Raw genomic sequence first — 21,824 nt, 5'->3', positions numbered from 1 at the left:
ATTTATCTTTACATAATTGTATCTTACAAATGTTATCTTCCGTCGAACAGATGCCTTGTAATTTATATTTTGTACCGTTTAAATTTAACCGTCAATTGTCGTAATAATTATTAGATTATTAAACATTTTTATGGAAATTATTAATATCTATCTTAAGTTTTGATATAATAATAATATAATAGTAATATATAGATTTATATGTTTGAATTAGATATTTTAAATCATGTAAGTATAGAATATCTTTCTAGTCTCGACAAAAAATTTCATTTTTCAGTTGTTTTATTACTTAACAAAAATTAGACACTTCTATTTCATTAGAGATATTAAGAAATGTCATTACCAATGGATGTAGACCCAGCAGAAGTTCAACGCCATTTGGAAGCATTAGGTTATGAAAACATTGAACCATATTTACTTCAAAATTTTATAAAAGGTACACATAAGTTTTCAATTTAACAAACATTATGTTAACACTGTTTACTAATTTTAAATTAACATCTTATTGTTTGCCTAACGAATAGATTTGAAGAAATTAATTAAGTATGAAAATAAACATAAAGACAAAGAAAATACATCATCGGTCAAAATTAATACAAATAAATATTTCAACGCAAATCAAAAACTACCAGAAAATAATTGTACAAATCCATGCTGTATAAGCAAAAATAAAAATGTATTTGAACGGTTGTCTTATCCAAATCCAAAAACAAAAACATGCCCAAAATCAGTTTTGTCTGTTGGTGTTCAAACAGAAGAAACCAGTAAAACAAATAGTAAGTTTTAATAATTAATAATGGTTTCTTTGAATACTTTAAATGCTTAGAATTATTACATTATACTTTAAATTATATTATAGCAGATCCAAAATATACAAATATTTTAAGAAAAAGACCAATGGATCCTGTAACATTGCACCAATTTTACCAATCAGAATGGCGCAACCATAAAGTACCAGGTGAAAAAAATCGCGATCAGTTAAGATGGAGAGTCAGGCAAATGATGATGCATAAATAACCTGGTTACAACTTTTCATTTATATATAATAATAATATTATATGACATTATATTTATTTATAGCAAATTTATTTTATTGATAGTTTATATTATTTATATTTACATGATACAATATGTTTTTTTTAGTTTTTTTATTTATAATATTTTAAGCAAGTACAAACAAATAAACAAATTAAGTGTAATAAAAGATGATCTTAAACAATGAAATTTCTGTATTATCTCCCATTAATTTCAGTTAATTAAAAAATATACCACCAACTAATGCATTGACCAATTTATCTAAAAATAATAATACTATTTCTCACAGTACAAATTAAATTAAAAATACATTTTCAAAAGAGTAACTCAAATTTTCTCTATCTTAGAATTATTTATAAAAACTAATTGAAGATGATTCAGAAAAAAAAAAAAAAGGTGAATCGACTCTTTGCAGGTACCACACAGTTTGAATTTTGTGACATCTTCTGTTCATAATATATTGTAACACGTAGGACTAATTCTGTCACAAACGTGATCCAACGGGTTTTTTCGAAAACGCTGGTCAAATTCGTAATCAGTAAGAGCGTAGTTAGTTTTTAGTAGTTTATTAGGAACATCAACATTTTCATTGACATCGAGAGGTCTTTTTTGAGATAATTTAACAAGTTTTTGGCGTTGTCGACGTTCTTTACATTTTTCAGCATTGGTTTTCGGTTGTTTTGATACACTATTTTCGGTAGTAACTGCATTTTTAAGTTTTTTATGCAATCGGCTTTCTCTACATTTTCAGTATTGGTTTTCGGTTGTTTTAATACATTATTTTCGTTAGAAACTGCTTTTTTGAGTTTTTTACGCAATCGGTATTCTTTACATCTTTCAGCTGCTGTTTTAGGTGCAGATTTCGGAAGTCCTCTTTTCTTTCTTTCACGATACCTCTTCCATTTATTGTGTTTAACAGATTCGGAACTTAACGTCGAAATACACGCAGATGCATTGGTCAATGAAGAGTACATTTACCCGAAGAAGAGGAAAGAGGGCAATCAGGACCGAGACAGACAGACATCATCGGAGCGCGGTCCGAACGAAATTTATAATAAAAATAAACAATAATCTCGTCCGAACACGACTAAATGAATATAATTATAAAAATAAACAATAATCTTGTTGCTTAGTTATTGCGCTACTTTAGTATCACAATTTAGTGTCGTTTACGGTCAAGGCTTTTCCACTCTCTCTCTTGAATTACTTATTATTACATAATTGATTTTAGATCAGTTGTACTTAGTTTTTTATGTATTACAATATCAATATAACTATATTTAATGTATTGATATACATATATATATATATATATTTTTTTTTAGATTATTTTATTTTTTATAGATTATTTATACATTTGTCTATAGATTAATACTACCAGTGAGACATAATTTCTTATTTCCAGCACCAGCACCTGGTTCATGGACAAGTATACTGGAGTCTGGTCTCTGGATGAAGTATAATTCCCAGCCCTTAATTTTGTTAACATACCTATATCACAGATTATATGAGTTCTAACAACTGACAAATTTTCAACTTAAAGGTCCCAAAATTATGGCTTAAAAACAAAAAAAACTTGTAACCATTCTAGGGGGTGGGAAATGGGAATAATATAAATCCGACACCAGTCCATTTTTGGTCGTTTAAAAAAAATGTTTTGCCAGAACCATTTCCATTATTCTGAAAATGCAAACTGTATACAAGACTTAGATGCTATTTTAAGTATTATGAATGAAAACAAATTTAAATATAAATATATGTTTTAATAATTTTAATTTTTTTTGGTCAGAATAATAATGTCAACCAAGAGATCACCTTGTATAAACTACAGGTGATTCATCTGATGTAAGACATTCGTTTTTTCAGAAAATTAATTCCTTTAAAACTGTTTAAAAAATGTTAGTAATTGATTATTTATTGTTCATCAATCTGTTCATTTGCTATGAAAAAATGTATAAAATATATCATAAATTAAATATAAATTAGTAAATTACAGTCAATTAAAAATTACTAAATAGCCATGAAGTGTTTCTTTTTTTAGAATTCATTCACATTCCGACATAAAATTAATTAATTCCCATTCCTCATTCCTTAAAACTAAATGTAATGCATTCATGATTGCATTCCTCTAAAAAGGAATGAAATCCAATAAATGCATTCTTTCCAACACTGATATATATATATCAGTGTGTAATAATGAAATGTCTTTGAGATAATGATTGAGTGTTGTCGACGGGGTCAAAATTATTACCGATATAACATTTATTATTTTTTTAACATTAAATATGGTAAATACACAAATTATATGAAATAATCATATAATTTGTGGTAAATACAAGTTCGATAAATTCGTTCCGGCTGACATGGTCACACTGGTTTCGGTGGAGTGCTTATCAGCTCATTTCTTGTTTCCATCGAGAGTGAACAATCTGTTTTCATATAATCTGTGGTACTGATAACAAATCGCATTTCGCGGTGAAAGTTGTAAGCGGACTGGAGCCATAGATTTTCATTGTGTTATTTTGTGTTTTGGATGGTCCACCGTTGACGTTGGAAATATGTGTTAACTCATATTTTGTTCTTGATATTTTACACTTTACCTTTAGTTACACTGAATTTTGTATGCAACCACATATTTTAACGTATACGTTTTCTTCTTTGTAATATTGTACTTTTTTCTAGTGTATTTTTCTTTACGTGTACAATGTGTGGACAATTTACAGTTTGACATTGGTCGTTATTGCATTAAAACTGCTAACTGGTTGACTGTAGTAGTTGAATTTTTGAATAACAATATGAAATAGCTATATTAATTGTAAATTTTCAAATAGCGTTTTGTGTTTCTACTTTCTTTAGTGAAAATGAATACCGTATATCTTAATGATAAGGAAAAAGAATTCCGAACACTAAACTATGGAGGTAATTATTACTGACTTTTAATTGTTAATATTTTTTATGTCAATAATTTTATTTAAATAGCTAATAATTTGTTGAGGAGTTAAAAGGGATTCAAATGGAAACGATTAGATCATTAAATTGAGACTAATAACTATCAGAAATATATTGGTTAGAACTTTTAATAGATTATTGAAACATTGAAGTGCTTCTTAAGCTCAACTGTTAATAATTACATTAGGAAGATGAGGAAATTATTACCAAATCTACTTAATCTTCAAGTATTTATGTGGCTGTAGAAGCACTTTATTATAGACTACAGTAACAATTTAGAAAGTTAATTTAAAGAGAAAAAACCCGATATCGACATTGTTATGATGTGTTGTAAAAATCTCTATAAATTATCTTTGCGTGGTTATGAAGCTTTAAAAACATAGTCAAATGAGAGAATAATCAACTTACAGCTCTCTTTTCAAAACTTGTTGCCGAGTTAAAAATAGTCTTTCGATACTCTTAGATTAGTTAGATGAGCTAAGCTTAGGCCAGTGTGAAATTATATTAATGGGTGATGGCTGTCTACAATTTTTTTAAGTAAAAAATATATATTTGGAATGAGTGCTAGAATATTTTTAAATTCTTGACCCTTTGTATTATTAACGTAAAATAAGTATTTAAAAAAAAAAACAATACTTTAATTATTATTAACAATACCTAGATAATATATTATTTTACATTATATTAACATAATTTGTTTTTTGTATATTTATTTTATTCTGTGTTATTGTTATATAGATGTTGTTAAGTGTTGGAATGATAACGTTGAATGTACAATATGCAACAACAATATAATGAAGGAAATTGTAGTAAAAAAGATGATAATGGTTCATAAGATCCATTTATTTTTGTGTTGTTACGTAAGTCATTTGATAGTACAGTTACCTAGAGGGTCTATTATCGGAGGAACGTAAATGTAACCAAACTAATAAAAAAGTGATATTTTAACATTTATGGTCAACTCTAAAATGTCAAATACTATAGTGTAGAATGATAATACTTGTTTTTCACTATTTAAAATTGTTACCCTAATTTAACAGCCTCATAAATTATGACAGAGTCTAGTATTGACATATAAGTGTTTACCACAAATGTAGTTATTACTAAATAAACAAGCATGATCACTAGATTACAAACTCTTCATATCTTTGCTCATTTGCACACTTGCCCCAGTCATGGACGATGTTGTAATAAGAAATTAGCACGGTAACACCTCTTTTTCCGAGTTAGGGAAGGAATTTTCTTGTGCAGTATTATCTAGCGATCATGCCTGTTTATTTAGTCATGAATTTAGTTTTATTGTAATTGGTTTTTAAATCTTTGATACAGTCCCTCTATTACTAGATAATTTATGTTAACTCAGTTAAAAGTGAAATTAATATTTACTGGTTTTTATTAAATTTCAGAATTGTTTCTACAAGCTATGTGAAGGAAATGAGTACAGTTGCATATTATGCTATTCAAGCCAGAATCTTTTAAATTGTTCTCCATGTGAACTTAATGTTTGCAATGTAAGTTATTTGTATTACCATTTTAGATTCAAATTTTTCAATAATGGTTAAATTATGAATTAATGTTTTAAATAAAATGGTCTATGGCTTTATTCCAGAGATGTGTTGAAAATCATAAACTAGAAAAAGTAACCAGTTGTGCTTTACGTCATTGCTTTAACTGTAAACCTAATCTGTTATGGAAAAAAAGAGCTGAAGCTGCTATTGTATTGAAAGTATTTTCTTCTCAACTGTAAGTTACTAGCTTTTGACAATAAAACCAATGAACTTATAATATACTTTTTTTTTTTTTTTTTATCAAATATCTCTTATAAAATTTATCTTTACTATCAAACATTTCTATTGATGTAAAAGTGTTAATTTTTTATTTTATCTAGATATAGTAATTTAATATTTAATTTAGGTACTTATTTTCTATAATTTAATGAAGTAGTGATAAATGAGCAGTTACAATTTTTATTTTATTCTACAATGGAATCCTTGGATTCTTTTTTAAGATATCAATTTTCTACAATTCATTCTTGTATAACAGAAAAATTATTTTAAAATTTGACTGTTGCTAAAAAATAATATGTACAAAACACTATTATTCTTATTACTTTAACTACTTATCAATAAACCTAATTGAACTAATATATCTTTAATCATTATAATAGAAATAATATTAAAATTTACAACAAAGGCAATAAGACAGTACAATATCTCAAGTGTACTCTATCCTTTATTAGAAAGGTAGTGTGCAGAAACCAAGATTTACTCTCATATTCCCCTGCGCAGCCAGAAGTGATGTGATTGGGTTTTGTTCACTACCTTTCTTATATGGGATAGAGTATGGATACTAAAATTTACAGTTATAACTTATACATATACAACACATTGTAGAAATTTGTAGATAAACTCACACTAAGGCTTTCGCGTCGGCCGCGACAACACTTTAATTGTATATTGAGTGAACTGCATTTTCACACCACACAGTAAGCTGAGTGGTAATTATTTATACAAAAATACCACCCTAAAGAAAGAGAAATAAACAAATTTAATATAGTCTGATGGTTGATTAAAAAATGTATACACATAAACTACTGGGTACTGAGATGCAATGTTTTTAACTTTTATTAACCTAAAGTGATCGCCGAGGGGGTTCCAACAGTGTTTGGCAGCTCAGTCTATTTGAGTGAAAGCAGTTCAATCTTATGTTGAATGGAGTATAGTATCAATTTATAATATTATTTTCTTTCAGAAATTTATCTCGTGGACTTATGGTGAATGAATCTGAAGATGAACAATTCGTAAGGAACTACTTAATGGAAGAAGCTAAAACTAATACAAATGAAATCAATTTTACTAAAATGAAAGATCGTATTTGCTTAGACTTTTTAAGCAGTTCGTTTAAAATGACTGTAACAGAACATATATCGGAATTCACTAGGCAGACTGACGAGAACAATACGTTTAGTAATGAGAACATAAGTCATTTTATTCGTATTTGTGAACAAATATTGGAGAATACATGTTCTACATTAACTAATCTCAAGACAATATTTCATCAGAAAACACATTTAAATCCTGTTGTATTATCCATTATTAAATCACTATTAAAATCTGAAGAAAGAACTATTAATGATAAGGTATTTGAAAACGTTGAAGTGGATGATACATTAACAAGCTCAAAATCAAATTTAAACCCAATAATAAAAAAAAGTATAGATTCTACTGATCGTGATACGAGTTCTAAGAACATTTCTGAAGAATGTTTGCCTAGTTTACCTGACTCGGGCAACATGGATTTAGATACAAATACTACTGAAGAATGTTTGCCTAGTTTAACTGAATCAGACAACATGAATTTAGATACAAATACTACTGAAGAATGTTTGCCTAGTTTAACTGAATCAGACAACATGGATTTAGATACAAATATAACTGATGAATGTTTGCCTAGTTTACCTGAATCAGACAACATGGATTTAGATACAAATATTCCTGTACAATCTGATGATGAAACAGAAGCCTTACAGAATAGAAGTATTGTCACTGTTGTTCTTAACCGATTAGACGATAGTGAAATAAAAAAATATTTAGAAAAAAAGAACTGCAACTCAAATAGTGACCATTCTGATCTCGATGAACCACTATCTCACCCATCAAGTTTTTTTGACGATGACATATTATCTGAGGATGATAATGATGAAGCAGAAAAAACAGAAGAGAAAAACCAAACAAAACTAAAATTAAATGTAAAAAGACACGTGAATACTGCATATATTTCTTTAATTTAGCCTTTTGTTAAATACCGAATAGTGTTGTAATTAATAAAGCATATTTTAGGACCAGAAAATAATATCAAAAGTAAACCACATCTCCCGTAGATCAACAGAGGAAAAATCTGACGATGAAAAAGAAAACGATAGGTATGTTTACATTGTATCTGTAAGTAATAACAGCTTTCAAATGAGCAGTTCCATGGATGTGTGGAAATCTTCACTTGTACTTGTTAGACAGAAGACTTATGCCTTACCTAGGCTAAGTCGGGTTGTATCAAATTTATGAAAGCAACATAATTGTATGTATTTTGTATTAATCGAATACATTTATTTTCTGATTAAAAGTATATCAAAATCATTCAAGTATCACATTCTCTTTAATTAATTTTTCCCAATTCGAGCACTGCTTCTTACCACAATTATAGATATTTTCTTGTATAATAAATTAATAAATTTTTATTAGACTCGCTTGCTTAAAAAATATTGAAAAAGAAAGAAAACCAAACAAAAGCAAAGAAAATCACACAGAAAACTCTGATGAAGAAGAAAGTCTCCTTTCCAAAAATAATACAAACATTTTAAATGATAAAGAAGATGACTCTAATGAAAGAATGGATAACATAATAAACAACATTGATGAACATGAAATTGGTATATGTATATTACTATATAAGTAGTTTTTTTTTATTTTTCTTACCTTTATAGTTTCTAAATTTATATTTTATTTTAGATACTGAATCATCTTTAAGCGAAACAAATATATTAAGACCTGTACATGATATTTTTAAGGAAATGAAATGCACTACTAGTATCCCACTAATAGAACTTGAAAAAAGTGAAGATGAAAGTGGTAAAATAATTGTATACATAATTAGTTATTTTTTAATTAAAAAAAATAAATACTAACTAGTGTTAAAAACTATTCAACATTTTTCCCCAATTTTATGTTAACGTTAGTATTTTTTAAAAATATGTCACGTTAATGTATAAAATATTGCATTTAATATTTAAATATTGTACATACTACTATTTTTGTGTTTTACAACATAACTCTCCTATAACAATAAATGTTGTATTTATTATTCATTTATTTTTTATAGATGATAGTTCTATAAAAAGTGTTGTAGAATCGTTCTTAAATAAACGTGGAAAAGAGTATAATCGTAAAAAAAAAGAAAAAGAAGATACTGACAGTGATGTAAACTCTTTAGAAAGTGATAGCAACAACGTAAGTATACATAAGTATTCATCTATTTTTTTTTATTAAGGAGTCAAATTTGACAAGAAAAATATTTCCTTGCCCGACTTATGGTTATTGTGACAAATATATTTTAGCAAATTTTAAAAAAGGCCACCTGTGGGAACAAACCAACTTTTTATCATTTTCGTGTACGATTTTATACATTCTATATATATATATATATAAACTTTCTAGTCTGCCGTTCGTGCTGAACATGAATTTACAACATGAATGAACATTGTTGCCGAAATACGTATACGCAAATAGTGTGTTATTTTATTAGTTTTTAATTTAAATTTCTTTATTTTGTGTATATAATTTGTTAAATCATTGTGATACATCCTATGTATAAGAAAAAATATTATAATTTGAAAACAAATTACCAAATTTATTTAAGAAACAATGTGTTGTTACCTATATTGAATATTTATGTTTTACTAGTGATCCTAAATAATTTTTTCTTTATTATATATTAACAAACCGTAATTCAATATATGTAAAAATGTTTATAGAGTACGCGTCATTCATCAAACGACGAAGATTATTCTGATGAAGGTAAAACAAATAAACTTTCTCCATTTCACATGCCATCGTTAAGTGATAGCGATTTAAGTGATGAGAGTGTTGATATGAAAAATAATAACAGTGGAGTAAAAAGGTGCGTTTATTAAAATAATTATTAGTAATATTTTACCCAAAAACAAAATACTCGATAGCTTCCATATTTTACCTTTAGCATAAAATCTGTTGCTTTATAAATTTCTACATACTATTAATTATATTCAAAGAAGTACACTCATAGACACAAATTAACTAATTAAGAAATAATAAAACCCAAATGGGCAGAGCTTTGTACAAGCTGAGGTAGGCAACATCTTTTGCAATGTTAACATGATACCTCCAGTAAGACCTTATAGCACTGAGCCGTAAATTGTGACGTTTTTATTATTATTTCTTTTAGGTGTAATAAAAATATTTTGCTTTATAGATATTATATGAGTTATTTTAAATCACTAATTAATATACCTGTTTAAGTATGGATAGTGTGATATTTTATATTATTTATAAATTATTTCAATCCAAATTGTTATTTAATTTTACAATTTTTTTTTTTTTATTAGACATAATTCATCATCAGGTGATTCAGATTCATCGTCAAAACTATTCAAACACACGCCCAAAAAACGGCGCAATACTAGATCTGCCAAAAAATCTTCATATATTTTATCTAGTCACAGTTCTAGCAATGATAGTTCTGCAGAAAGTAGTAGTGATTCTACTAATATTGTACGCGGAAAAAAAAAGAAAAGACTGTAAGTATTAACTAATCATTTACTTCAAGTTAAATTTGTTTAAATGACTATATTTTTAGCAGAGTAATAGATTCTGAATCAACCAATGATTCTGACAGTAATAGCTCTGGAAAAAATAGCTCTTCACCTGTGAGTACAAAATTTTAGAATTTTATAAAAAAAAATGTATTTACTTATTAAACCTCGTACATATATCTTATTAAAAAAAAAACTATAATAATAATTAAAATTGTTAATTTGTCAATAACAACAACAATACATACACAAAAAAAAATTATATTAATGTGACAAGTTAACACCTATTAGACTTTTCATAAAACCAAACTGATTTTTAGAGAAAACATTTTAATTCTTAAAAAAATGTACTTCTCTATCTGTAAACCTCTTTACAAAAAGTTTGGATATTGATAATTTTGAAGAAATAGGTCAATCATTTTTTCAATGTTTTGTATCGCTTCCTTTGTGCCTAGGAATTAATATTGCTTTCTTAAAAATAAAGGTTATTGCTAAATTAAAAATTATACTTAAATGTATTGCAACTTGATAAACAGTTTCTTTTTTAAATTTAATTTTCAATGTTAGGATGATAAAAAGTAGAATAATATTTTAGGAGTTAATGAATTTTACAATATTCCTAAATTATTTTATCTGTTTTACCATACTTAAAATAACATGTACTATTATATATTTTTTTATCGCAGTTTATCATTGTATTTTTTTGATTTTATATAGCTTAAGAATGGGCGTAAAAATATACGCAGTATACTTAAAAAGACTGATCTTAGTGAACTAACTAAAAATGCTTTAAGAGAAGAAGATATGCGTAGAAAAAGAATTGAAGAAAGACAAAAATTAGTATGGAACTACTTGTTGTTATTTATCATTAGTCAACTTTTTTCTTACGTACATTTTAAATTTAGAAAAACATTTTTTTTTTAGTATAACAAAATATTCAATTTACCACTAGAAATGGAGACTTGTGAAAAATTGGTTCTAGATTTTGATCCTGTAAGTAAAAAAGAACTTGTCACAGTTCATCCTGATCTAGTAAAAATGTTGAAACACCATCAGGTATGTACATTTAATTATCGATATGTAACGAGTATATTACTCATCTCAATTTTTAATGGGTAGTGCTGATTGTCAATTGAGTAAGTTTCGAATATATCCACATCACATGTTTTATGCCGACGTTTCAGACTCTTTGCAAAGACCATCTTTAGGGCAATAGTGGTCTCGACTGTTCAAATGCTGTGACCAGTAAAAAAGCGACCAGTTATGGTCATACTGGTCACGGCATTTGAACAGTCGAGACCACTATTACCCTAAAAATGGTCTTTGCAAAGAGTCTGAAACGTCGGCATAAAACATGTGATGTGGATACATCCGAAACTTACTCAATTATTATATAAATCCACGAAAGTTTTAACACATTCATAAATACTGATTGTATTATAATACAACAGAACAAGTGCTCTCTCAAATAATACTTTACAACTTATAGATTAAAGGTGTACAATTTCTATGGGTATCTGTATTTGAGTCTTTAGAACGAGCCCAAACTACAAATGGATCTGGATGTATACTTGCTCATTGTATGGGTTTGGGTAAAACATTACAAGTAAGTTTATTTTGTGTTAAGAAAATTTTAAAAAATGTAATTAGTTTTTAGAACAGTGATATATGTATTAAATTAGGTTTGTTCGCTTCCTTTCCTTATTGTAATAAGATTATTTTATTGTGTAATATGCACCACTTCTTTTTTTAAACAATTCTTAGTATGTAGATTATATTACTAATAATTTTCTTTTTAAAATAGGTAACGAAAAACGTTGAAACATCATTTAATTGTTTAATTATGATAAGTTCAAATATGTAGTCAAAAGTAACTTTTTAAGTTTATAGATGAATTATATTATTTCAGATTATTACTTTAGTGCACACATTATTTCGTTATCCGGAAATTGGTGTTAAAACTGTATTGATTATAACTCCTCATAATACAATAGAAAATTGGTGTAGAGAATTTGAAAAATGGTTACATGATATTTCAGAGCAGACGTTTTTGGTTATAAATCTAGCTGAGTAAGTAAATCAAATTTTAAAATAGTTAAGCATGCTGGTGATTGTTTGTATAATAGAATTTGTATGAAAAAAACTTTTTTTTTAGTGCTAAAACCTATGAAGACCGACAAAAGAGGATAGAAGAATGGAAAAGTGAACATGGTGTTTTAATTACAAGTTACAGCCAGTTTAGATCGGTTATAAACTATAAACGTATTAATAAATACCCTGGTATTAAGAGCGGACTTCTAGATCCAGGACCTGACTTGGTAGTTTGTGACGAGGGTCATTTATTAAAAAATCATGAATCTTTACTATCAAAATCATTTCAAACTTTGAAAACTCTTCGAAGAATTGTATTAACTGGTACACCAATGCAAAATAATTTAAAAGAGTGTATGTATTGTTTTATAATTCCTAAGTAATGATTCTATTTCATTTTGTTAATTCTATCATTTTTAAAAATTTTAGATTATTGTATGGTGCAATTCGTAATGCCTCATTTGTTAGGTACAGTTAAAGAATTTACCAATCGTTTTATAAACCCAATTAAAAATGGTCAATATTCCGATTCTACTAGTTATGATGTAAAAATAATGAAAAGAAAGTCGCATGTATTACATAAAGCTCTAGAAAAAGTTATTCAGGTAGAGTAAATACTTAATTTGTTGTTTTTGAAAAACGTTATCATTACGTTTATGTGTAAAATTATAACATAATATTTGTTCCTAACAAAACTCTCCGATTATCTTATCTTTTTTCAGTTTTTTCCAATTATATGTGTATACACATGGAATACATACGTTAATTTATATTAATTATTATTTATTTTTTAGAGATTTGATTACAATGTACTTACACCGTACTTGCCTCCTAAACATGAGTATGTCATATATTTAAAGCTATCAGATGTGCAAATTGAACTATATCGGAAATATTTGGCAAACTTCAGACAGCCTGAATTATTTACCAATTATACTATGCTTTATTTAGTATGGACCCATCCAAAGTTATTACAATTGTATACCAAGAGAACTGAGTTAAATGTAAAAGTATGCATTTTTATTGCAAGTTATTTTTGTTTGGAGGCTAAAATCAAGTTGTGTCCTGGTATGGTAGTTTGATACAGTGGTTTCTCTTTGCCTTCTACATCAGGTCATTTCTTTTTTTTTGACAGTTGGCTGCTCAAAGAAATAAATGACCAACGACAGAGTATTAAACTTTGACTAGTTGTAAAAGCATTGTAGAGTCAACCCCTTTGTCATACTGCTTTTAGTAAAAACGATTTTTTTTTTAAGTTATGTTATATGTTATGTTTTAGAAACAAAAAAATAAAAACTTAAATAAACTGCTACAATCAAGTTTTATTGATGATGTAATAATTAGTACTGATGTAGGAGACACAACTGAAGAGAATGAAGGTAAGTTTTATTAGATGCCTAGTTATATAATACATAAGGACGAGTGGCCAGGTGGCGCTCACTGTCACCGGGTGGACACCCGTTTGCCAGGCGAGAAATTTCCTCTTAAAAAGGAGCTACCTTCCCCTACGACGGACTGACAACCAGTCTCGAATAGCAAATTAGTTAAGAACCATCTCATGAGAGCCGCTTAAAATTACGCTTGAAGAAAATAAAAATAAAACATTATTAAAACACTACCTTCTCAATTCTGCATTGAAGCCTAAAACAAATTGTTATAAATGAATAATAGTAAACTATTTATCGTAAATTGACAGCTTAAACTTTTCTAATAATTTTATTTTGATATGCTTAGAGGATAAAGATGAAAAAGCTATGATTGCTGGACCTTCACGATCTAAGAGTTCAGATTATTTAAATTGGTGGAAGCCATTTATAAAAAAAAAAGAAATAGAAATTGTTCATCCATATGCCAAGTTTACTATGATGTTCTCAATACTAAAAGAGTGTGAAGAGATTGGTGATAAAGTGTTAGTTAATCTATACTTATTATTATGACTTAACATTGTTTTTAATATTTTTATGTCAACAGATTATTGTTTAGCCAGTCATTAAATACTCTTGATGTTATCCAAGAATTTTTGGAAAATGCTGAAGATATAGAAGACAAAGGCGCCCCTTATGGTAAATCATGGAATGAAGGTATTGATTTCTTCAGAATTGATGGTACTGTTTCTGTGAAAACTAGAGAAGACTGTTGTCAAAAATTTAATGACACCTCTAATACTAAGTAATTATAGATTTCTTAAGAATATATGTTAGAGAAAAATATAACCAATATTTTATTAAAAAAGTATATTCAGTAGAGCCTAAATTATATGTGACTAATCTAGCTTGATAAAAAAAAATGTAACTAATTCATATTTTGAGTTGCTTGAATCTCAAAAAAAAAAAAATTTTTGAAACAAAATTTATTTAAAAATGTTATAATTTTTTACACAAATTAATATTTTGTATTATGAATTTTTATTTTTTAAAACTTACAAATTTGTACGTATCACTTAAAAATTTGTAATAATTGATGCACATAATATTGACGATAAGTGATATTTTCTATATTTTAATTACTTTTGAACTTATTATATTATAGATATACACATACACAGTAAACAGTATATACTAATTACTAACTAGTAATTTACAGTTTTTAATTTTAAATTCTTGTCTCATGTACTAATTATATTGACTTACCTCTGATGAATCTTATTAATATAACCAAGATAATGATGCATTCTTTGTTTTATAAAATTAAAACTATTTGCGATGTTTTTCAATACTTGTATGTTATCACATACTAAATTCATGGTTGCCATTATTTTCAGATTGCGTCTTTTATTACTATCAACGAAGGCTTTTAACTTGGGCATCAATTTAGTTGCTGCTAATAGAGTCATAATCTTTGATGTCTCTTGGAATCCGTCATTAAATGTTCAAAGTATATTTCGTGTGTTCAGATTTGGTCAAAATAAGCCATGCTACATTTATAGACTTGTTTCAGAGGTAACTAACTTATTAAAAATTAAAAATATATTTCATATTTAATTCTATAGTTAAAAAGTAATTTAAGATAATATAATTGGAGATCTCGGCGATAGATGTAGCCAATTTTCGCAAATATTCAGGGCAACATTATAAATTTATTTTTCAATCTTTAACAGTATGATTTACTTACGTTGGAGGAGTAGTGTTAATTTAAATTATATGAGAGAATGAAAAATCCTCATGATATCTTTATCAAAGCTGATTCACGCATCCTATTTTTCTGAGTGTGTTAATTTTAATGACAGGATGGCTGACAAGAAAAATTTCCCATCTCGATTATCTATGTTATCCATGTACTCCTTTGGTTGTTTATCTCCCTATACTAATTCCACTTATTATGGAGATTAAACTAATGTTGGCATAAAAAAAAAACTGGTGGTTAGTAGTTCCGCCTACAAGACTTGTCTAGCAATTGGTACTGGAGTTTTCAGCCACCAACTGCGAGAGTTTATTTGATATCGAGAAATATTTATTTACACTTCAATAAAACAATCCTGTTCAAATGGAAAGAATGCAAAGAAACTGATTATCTTTTGCTGTGTCATTATTATCGTTATTTTTTTTAGTATATATTTAAAAAATAACATGTTTTTAGGGTACAATGGAGCATAAAATATATAACCGTCAAATATCAAAACTATCAATGGCATTCCGAGTTATTGATGAACACCAAATTGACCGCCACTTCAATGCTAGAGATCAAGAAGAACTTTACGAATTTGAACCTAAAACTAGTGAAACTAATATACCAAATTTACCAAAAGTATATATTAAATAATATTAATGTACATATATAATCATACACTCATTACATTATATCAATTTCAGGATCGTCTAATGGCTGAATTGATTCTGAAACACAAAGATATTGTTATGAATATTTTGGAGCATGATTCATTATTACAAAATAATGAGGATGAAGGATTGGATGAAAATGATCGACTAGCCGCATGGGATGAATATGAAAGAGAAAGGAAGGGTCTTAATGTGCCACCACCAATATTAAATCCAATAAATCCTTATCAAAATAATTTATATATTCAAAACCCAATTCAATTAGTCCCTCATCCTTTAGGGATACCATTGATTCCAGGTAGAAAAACATTGTTATTTTATTCTTTTAATTTAAGCAAAGTTAATTATCATTAAATACCATTAAAAATTCAAACTAAATTTTTAGTTATTGTCATAAAATAATAAATGATATTGTTTCATTTACTATAATCTATTTTTTTTTACCCCCAATTTTATATACATCTTTTAGAAGATCTTAAAAAGTTTAAGATAAATCTTACAGTCCTCATTAAAGTGACATAATAAGGGGATTCCAAAATGAATGGGAAAAAGAAAAAAAAAGAAAATTTGCTGAACCTAATATTCTTTTAAACATTCAACATTAATATATGAAGGCAATTATTCAAACATGATAAATATCATTTTAGTGATGTTTTACCATTTTTTTTTAAATTTTTTCTAAACAGTGAAGAGATAATTTTTTTAAGGTCTATAACAGAATTATTTCTTATTAAACTTTTAAACCTTCAACAAACAAACTGCTCCTATTACAGAGTTAACTATTTTAACTTAGTAACAACTACTTTAAAATGTTACGAAATTATTAACCGCAAAATTTCACTTTGACAAACTCAAAAATATATCACGAATGTTTTGTGCAACTTATATTATTTAAAATAAATATGATATTAAATCCGATTATTTAAAAAATGGTAATCGCCCCTCTTTTCCAGTTAAATTGAATGCATATCCATTGCATCACATACAATTATGTGGTTGGTAGTATAACTTGGCTTAATAAACAAGGAACAAGGATTTTGTTTAAATTTATTAAACATATTGCATGAACTTATACATTGGGAAATTTTTTTAGGTATGCCGCCTGCTCAACCTCTATATACATCACCAGAAGATGAGACTCTGTTCAACACATTACAAAATCTAGTAAGTAGCTTACCAACATATAAATCTATGACATAATTACTGTCATGGGATCTACCAGACCATATGAATTTTGATCAAACAAATATTAAATACTTAAATTAATTTAAAAGGAAAAAAAAATAGCTGTATTACCATTAATTACTGACGAACGGTCTGTCAGACCACAACATATTTGTTTCAAATTTAATTTTGATACAGTGTATTAAATTGCTTTTTCTTTAAGGGTACTTTTAAATTGTTGACTTAATATTGGTTTGGTAGTATTTTATAGTTTACATTATTTTTTTGCTTTGAAGCTGAGAAGTTATGTATTTACAATGATGTGTTTTTTTTTGTCATTGGACAAGTTAAAACTTTGCTAGTTCATCAGAAGTAATTCATTATTTTTGAACCACTCTTATTATTATAGTTGTTCTGTTTGTTTTAAGTTTTACGCTCTACTGAAAATGAATTACTATCGCCACCAATTCTGTCATAATCTAGTAGTTTAGACCAAATTATACAATCCTTGCATTCTATCAATTTCTGACTCAAAAAATAACCTATTTAGTGTTTAAAATATATTTTTAATTATTTTACACTACAAATGAATTTCTATTTCTCTCATCATTAAAATTATTTACTACAGCATAATCTTACATTTTTTATGATTTTCAAATTTTTTTAAAAAAAATTTTTTTCACATAAACTAAAAAATTCCATTTCATTATAAATATCTTGTCTTTCTTCTGCTACATATAATTATATAAATATAAGTCCATCCAATTAAGTTTGAACTAAAATAACTCCTTATTTCCCTCACAAATAAAACTTCACTTATTAATAATTACTTCTAAACATTTAATCACTCGCTGTTTTCATTTTTTTCAACATATTTATTACGTTCCTATGGCATGTCCTAGTCGATTTTTCTTTTCATTCACCTTTACTACATATTATTGTTTTGTGTGTACGCAATATTGTCGAATTTCTTATTTAAAGATGATGTAATCTTCAAACTTTTTTCAGTAACCAGTCAAATATTACTATACGCTTTCAGCTGTAAGGTGTGCGATCTCGATGCAACTAATCTAAGTTAAATATTGTTATTAGCTAAATACATTAATCAATTATAAGGTACCCTTTTTAAGAAGCGATTAAATAAAAATTGATTAATCAATGTTAGCATTAATGTTATTTAAAAATAACTGATTGTCAATATGGTAATTTTTTGTTTAAACAAAAATACTCCCATTTTTATTTATTAACAGAATACGTATGCATTTTTTTTTACATCATAGATAGACTACTGCCCATGACCAGGTCTGCTTAATTATTTTTTTAATATTTCCCCTTGCACAACAACAGAAGACTTTTTAAACAAACTAAGTAATAACCAATAATTAATAGTAATAGTTAATAATTAATAGATTATAATTGATCAAAGTATAACTAAAAACTAAGATTATATTTTTTGCAAATTATTTGTTTGTAGACAATTTTTTAATTAACAAAATATTATGCCACCCAATAGTTGTTACTAACCTTAAATAAGTATGGTCAAATACTTGTGCTTTAAACAAATTTCTTAAGCACTACACTATATTTATACCAAAGTGCTTTAAAAATATCTAATGCTTTTAAAATATAGATAATTATGCAATCATTTTATTTCAATACTAAACATTACCTAACAATTGTTTACCCTCTATAGATTTATATCAAAGTATTTTTTTATTATTTTCTATTATAATAATTTCTAATAACCTATGACCACCCCAACTGCTGGCATTTTTTCTGGTACTCAATAAATTAAATAAATTAAATTTTTCTGTTACTTCAATTGTACTATTTAATTTTGTCTCGCATCTAAGTTGCAAAATACGCTTAACTGTGTAATTTTACATTTTCATTTTATATGTTCTATAGTTCCCTCAAGCTACTTTGTTACAACTAAATGACAAGTTAAATCAAGTGAAGTCTGCGCGAAAAGCTGGATATCCATAAACATATGACAATTTTATATTTCTTATTTTTTTTTATATAATTGTAATTTTTTAATATTTAACGTGTTACTAATGCACAACTAAACTATTATTAATATATTTTTAATAGTGATTATACTTTGTAAATAATCAATCATTAAGTTTATGTCAATGCATATTGTGTATAGAATACTATTATACAAATATTTAAATTTCCATTTTTTTTTTTTTACCATCTATGACAATCAGTTGGGTTTTAACACCAAGGTCGTTAAATATTAGGTAGTTCTGTGAATTTTATAATTGTTTATTTTTAAATGTATTTACTGATCTGCTGTTATTCTAAGATAACAAACTTTGATAAAACCAGCCAACTATTAATGTTATAAATTTATTAGAAAATTGTACAATAGTGATTTTCGCTTCATTAGTTTGAATTATAAATTATTTACTCGTTTTTCTATAGAACACTACAATAGCATTTAGATTATGTCGCTCAATTAGTTCCTACCTAAATTTTATCATTTTAGCCATCTAAGTGTGATATGTTTTAATAGTAATGTATTACCACAATTCTGTTATTCAGTATAAAGTTTTAGTATTTACTTCTACTCGGAACGAATATAAAATGTATGTATTTTTAAAATATTTTCGTTATATTTTTTTTTTAGCTTCCTCGAGTTCCTCCGCAACAAATAAACCAAATGATAATTCAAAAGAAGAATACTCAACATTATTATACTATACCAAAATGATTTTTCTATTTTTTATACTTTAAAATTCTTAGTTTTAAGCCCTAACTAAGAAGTAATGAATAATAAATGATAACACTATATTATAATATTATGTTCTTCTGTCATCGAGTTGTTAATTATTTTTGTACCTGAGAACTTAACGACCGTAATACATATTAAGCCAACTCTTTGGGTGAGCAAGAAACCATTAATTGTCTACCATGCACTCTTATAGTCATAACCCTTGTGAATTGTAAAAGGAGAAATTTGACCGGATTACCAATTGTATGGTTTGACACAATTTTTGGGTTGGGAAAAAGATCCCTTATAAAGAGTTTTAAACTTCTAATATTTACAGGGATGATTCGAAAGGTCAATTCAGCCAAAAATTTAGTAAACAAATTCCAATAAACCTTAATTTAAAAAAGACGGGAATATTATTGATGGAAATAGCTAGAACAAGCTGATTTGACCAATCGAAAGAAGATTTCAATTTGTGTTCAGTGTACTTTGGAGAATGAATCCGACTTTTTAAGGAAAAATGTATTTAATTAATGTAATAACAAATTTGAATGTGTATTTAAGTATAATTTTTACTAGACGATAGAACCATTGTAAATTTGTTTCACTACAATTCTAGTTGCAATGTTGATCTCTTGGATTATCCCTGCAAGTTATGACAATTTCATCTTGACCATTAGTCTATCAGTCAAGTATGGATTGAAACAAAATATTTTGTTTCTTTTTACCGACTAATACTTTGATTCGTTACCTAGTATTTTTAGACGAACGTTTGTATTGTAATTTGGTACATATTTTATATAAAAGTCGTTTGCGATTTACTACATTCATATAGTACAAAGGTAAGAACTTATAATTATTTACAATAATATTGTCATATTTTATTATATTGTTATATTATTACATATTATGTATTTTGGACATTACACTTTATAAGCACTACCCATAATAAAATACAGTTATTTATTATAATTATCGCATTATTTTAGTGCCATCGCCTATCATTACACACATACATGCTTTTGTTATAATTAAATTGATATCGTTTAATAATATAATGCGTAATATATTCTTAATAGTTATTAATTTAACATTACTTATCTTTCCATTATTACATTCGTTATCGCAAATCGCAATGTGCAACTGATTATCATTCACTAATAAAATATATTAAATAATCAAAAGCATGCGCAGGTTTAAATTATAGTTACACTCTATTACAACCGAGCCCCATAACAACAATAATTATAGACCATTGTCAGTAGCGGTCCTAAAAAGGGTAAATGACATTTGACATCTACTTAAATTTAAAAAAAAACTTAATCGCGTTAAAATAGATCCAGTATTTGATTATTAAATAATTCGTCTTTCATTAAATAATAAAATTTGGATTCTTTCTAAAGCCAAGTATAGAGGTGCACACACCGCTAGCAAGTCGCTCTTCATATAATTTCTCGTTCATAATTATTTCCTATAATCGGCCTAATACTAAATACTAGTTGTTTTTATAATATAAAATTATGAATAGTTATTTTTAGCCATATCGGCTTTGGCGGAAGGAGAAAGGGGGTGTAGGCTGTATCCCGCTCAAAAAGGATAATAAACTTAAATATTTGTGATGTTTTTAAAAAGGCTCCTATTCAGTAAAATTGAAGCAAGGGCAAATTTTCGATTTTTTTCTGAAACGGGCTTTAGGAAATCTAATAGTTACAAAAAACAAACCAATATTATCAAATAAATACTTGTATTT

The 21,824-nt window shown here is 26.9% G+C and overlaps 2 protein-coding genes across 8 annotated transcripts; both read left to right on the top strand.

Moving 5' to 3' along the window:
• Positions 1–55: 55 nt before the first annotated feature.
• Positions 56–1,226, top strand: LOC126834613 (uncharacterized). Of its 2 annotated transcripts, none has more exons than XM_050566676.1 (4): positions 56–225; positions 319–433; positions 522–773; positions 860–1,226. In XM_050566676.1, exons 2-4 carry the CDS (start codon positions 331–333, stop codon positions 1,012–1,014), a joined length of 510 nt encoding a protein of 169 aa, XP_050422633.1. In that variant the 5' UTR covers positions 56–225; positions 319–330; the 3' UTR covers positions 1,015–1,226. The 2 variants fall into 2 exon arrangements, with proteins under 2 accessions (XP_050422633.1, XP_050422632.1); XM_050566675.1 differs by having other exon boundaries at positions 857–1,222.
• A 2,270-nt stretch (positions 1,227–3,496) lies between these two features.
• On the top strand, positions 3,497–20,178 carry LOC126834607 (transcriptional regulator ATRX homolog). Of its 6 annotated transcripts, XM_050566661.1 has the most exons (28): positions 3,497–3,652; positions 3,715–3,951; positions 4,720–4,841; positions 5,388–5,492; positions 5,591–5,724; positions 6,733–7,729; positions 7,821–7,903; positions 8,220–8,407; positions 8,487–8,606; positions 8,857–8,984; positions 9,509–9,654; positions 10,118–10,309; positions 10,369–10,438; positions 11,042–11,164; positions 11,249–11,380; positions 11,814–11,930; positions 12,234–12,394; positions 12,480–12,769; positions 12,845–13,020; positions 13,210–13,425; positions 13,695–13,794; positions 14,150–14,324; positions 14,387–14,584; positions 15,177–15,354; positions 15,992–16,159; positions 16,225–16,489; positions 17,285–17,355; positions 19,991–20,178. In XM_050566661.1, the coding sequence occupies exons 2-28, from the start codon at positions 3,894–3,896 to the stop codon at positions 20,072–20,074; spliced, it is 4,797 nt and encodes a 1,598-aa protein (XP_050422618.1). In that variant the 5' UTR covers positions 3,497–3,652; positions 3,715–3,893; the 3' UTR covers positions 20,075–20,178. The 6 variants fall into 6 exon arrangements, with proteins under 6 accessions (XP_050422618.1, XP_050422619.1, XP_050422621.1 ...); XM_050566662.1 differs by having other exon boundaries at positions 3,497–3,951; positions 10,372–10,438; XM_050566664.1 differs by having other exon boundaries at positions 3,497–3,951; positions 13,210–13,419.
• Positions 20,179–21,824: the final 1,646 nt, after the last annotated feature.

The sequence above is a fragment of the Adelges cooleyi genome, unplaced genomic scaffold, assembly GCF_023614345.1.
Source record: "Adelges cooleyi isolate 19-005CV unplaced genomic scaffold, UGA_ACOO_1.1 ACOO_flye_CR_arks_rails_tigmint_CR_PRNA_21, whole genome shotgun sequence".
In the NCBI taxonomy this organism is placed as follows: Eukaryota; Metazoa; Arthropoda; class Insecta; order Hemiptera; family Adelgidae; genus Adelges; species Adelges cooleyi.
The sequence above is the reverse complement of the archived record's forward strand: the minus strand, read 5'-3'. Positions and strand labels throughout refer to the sequence as shown.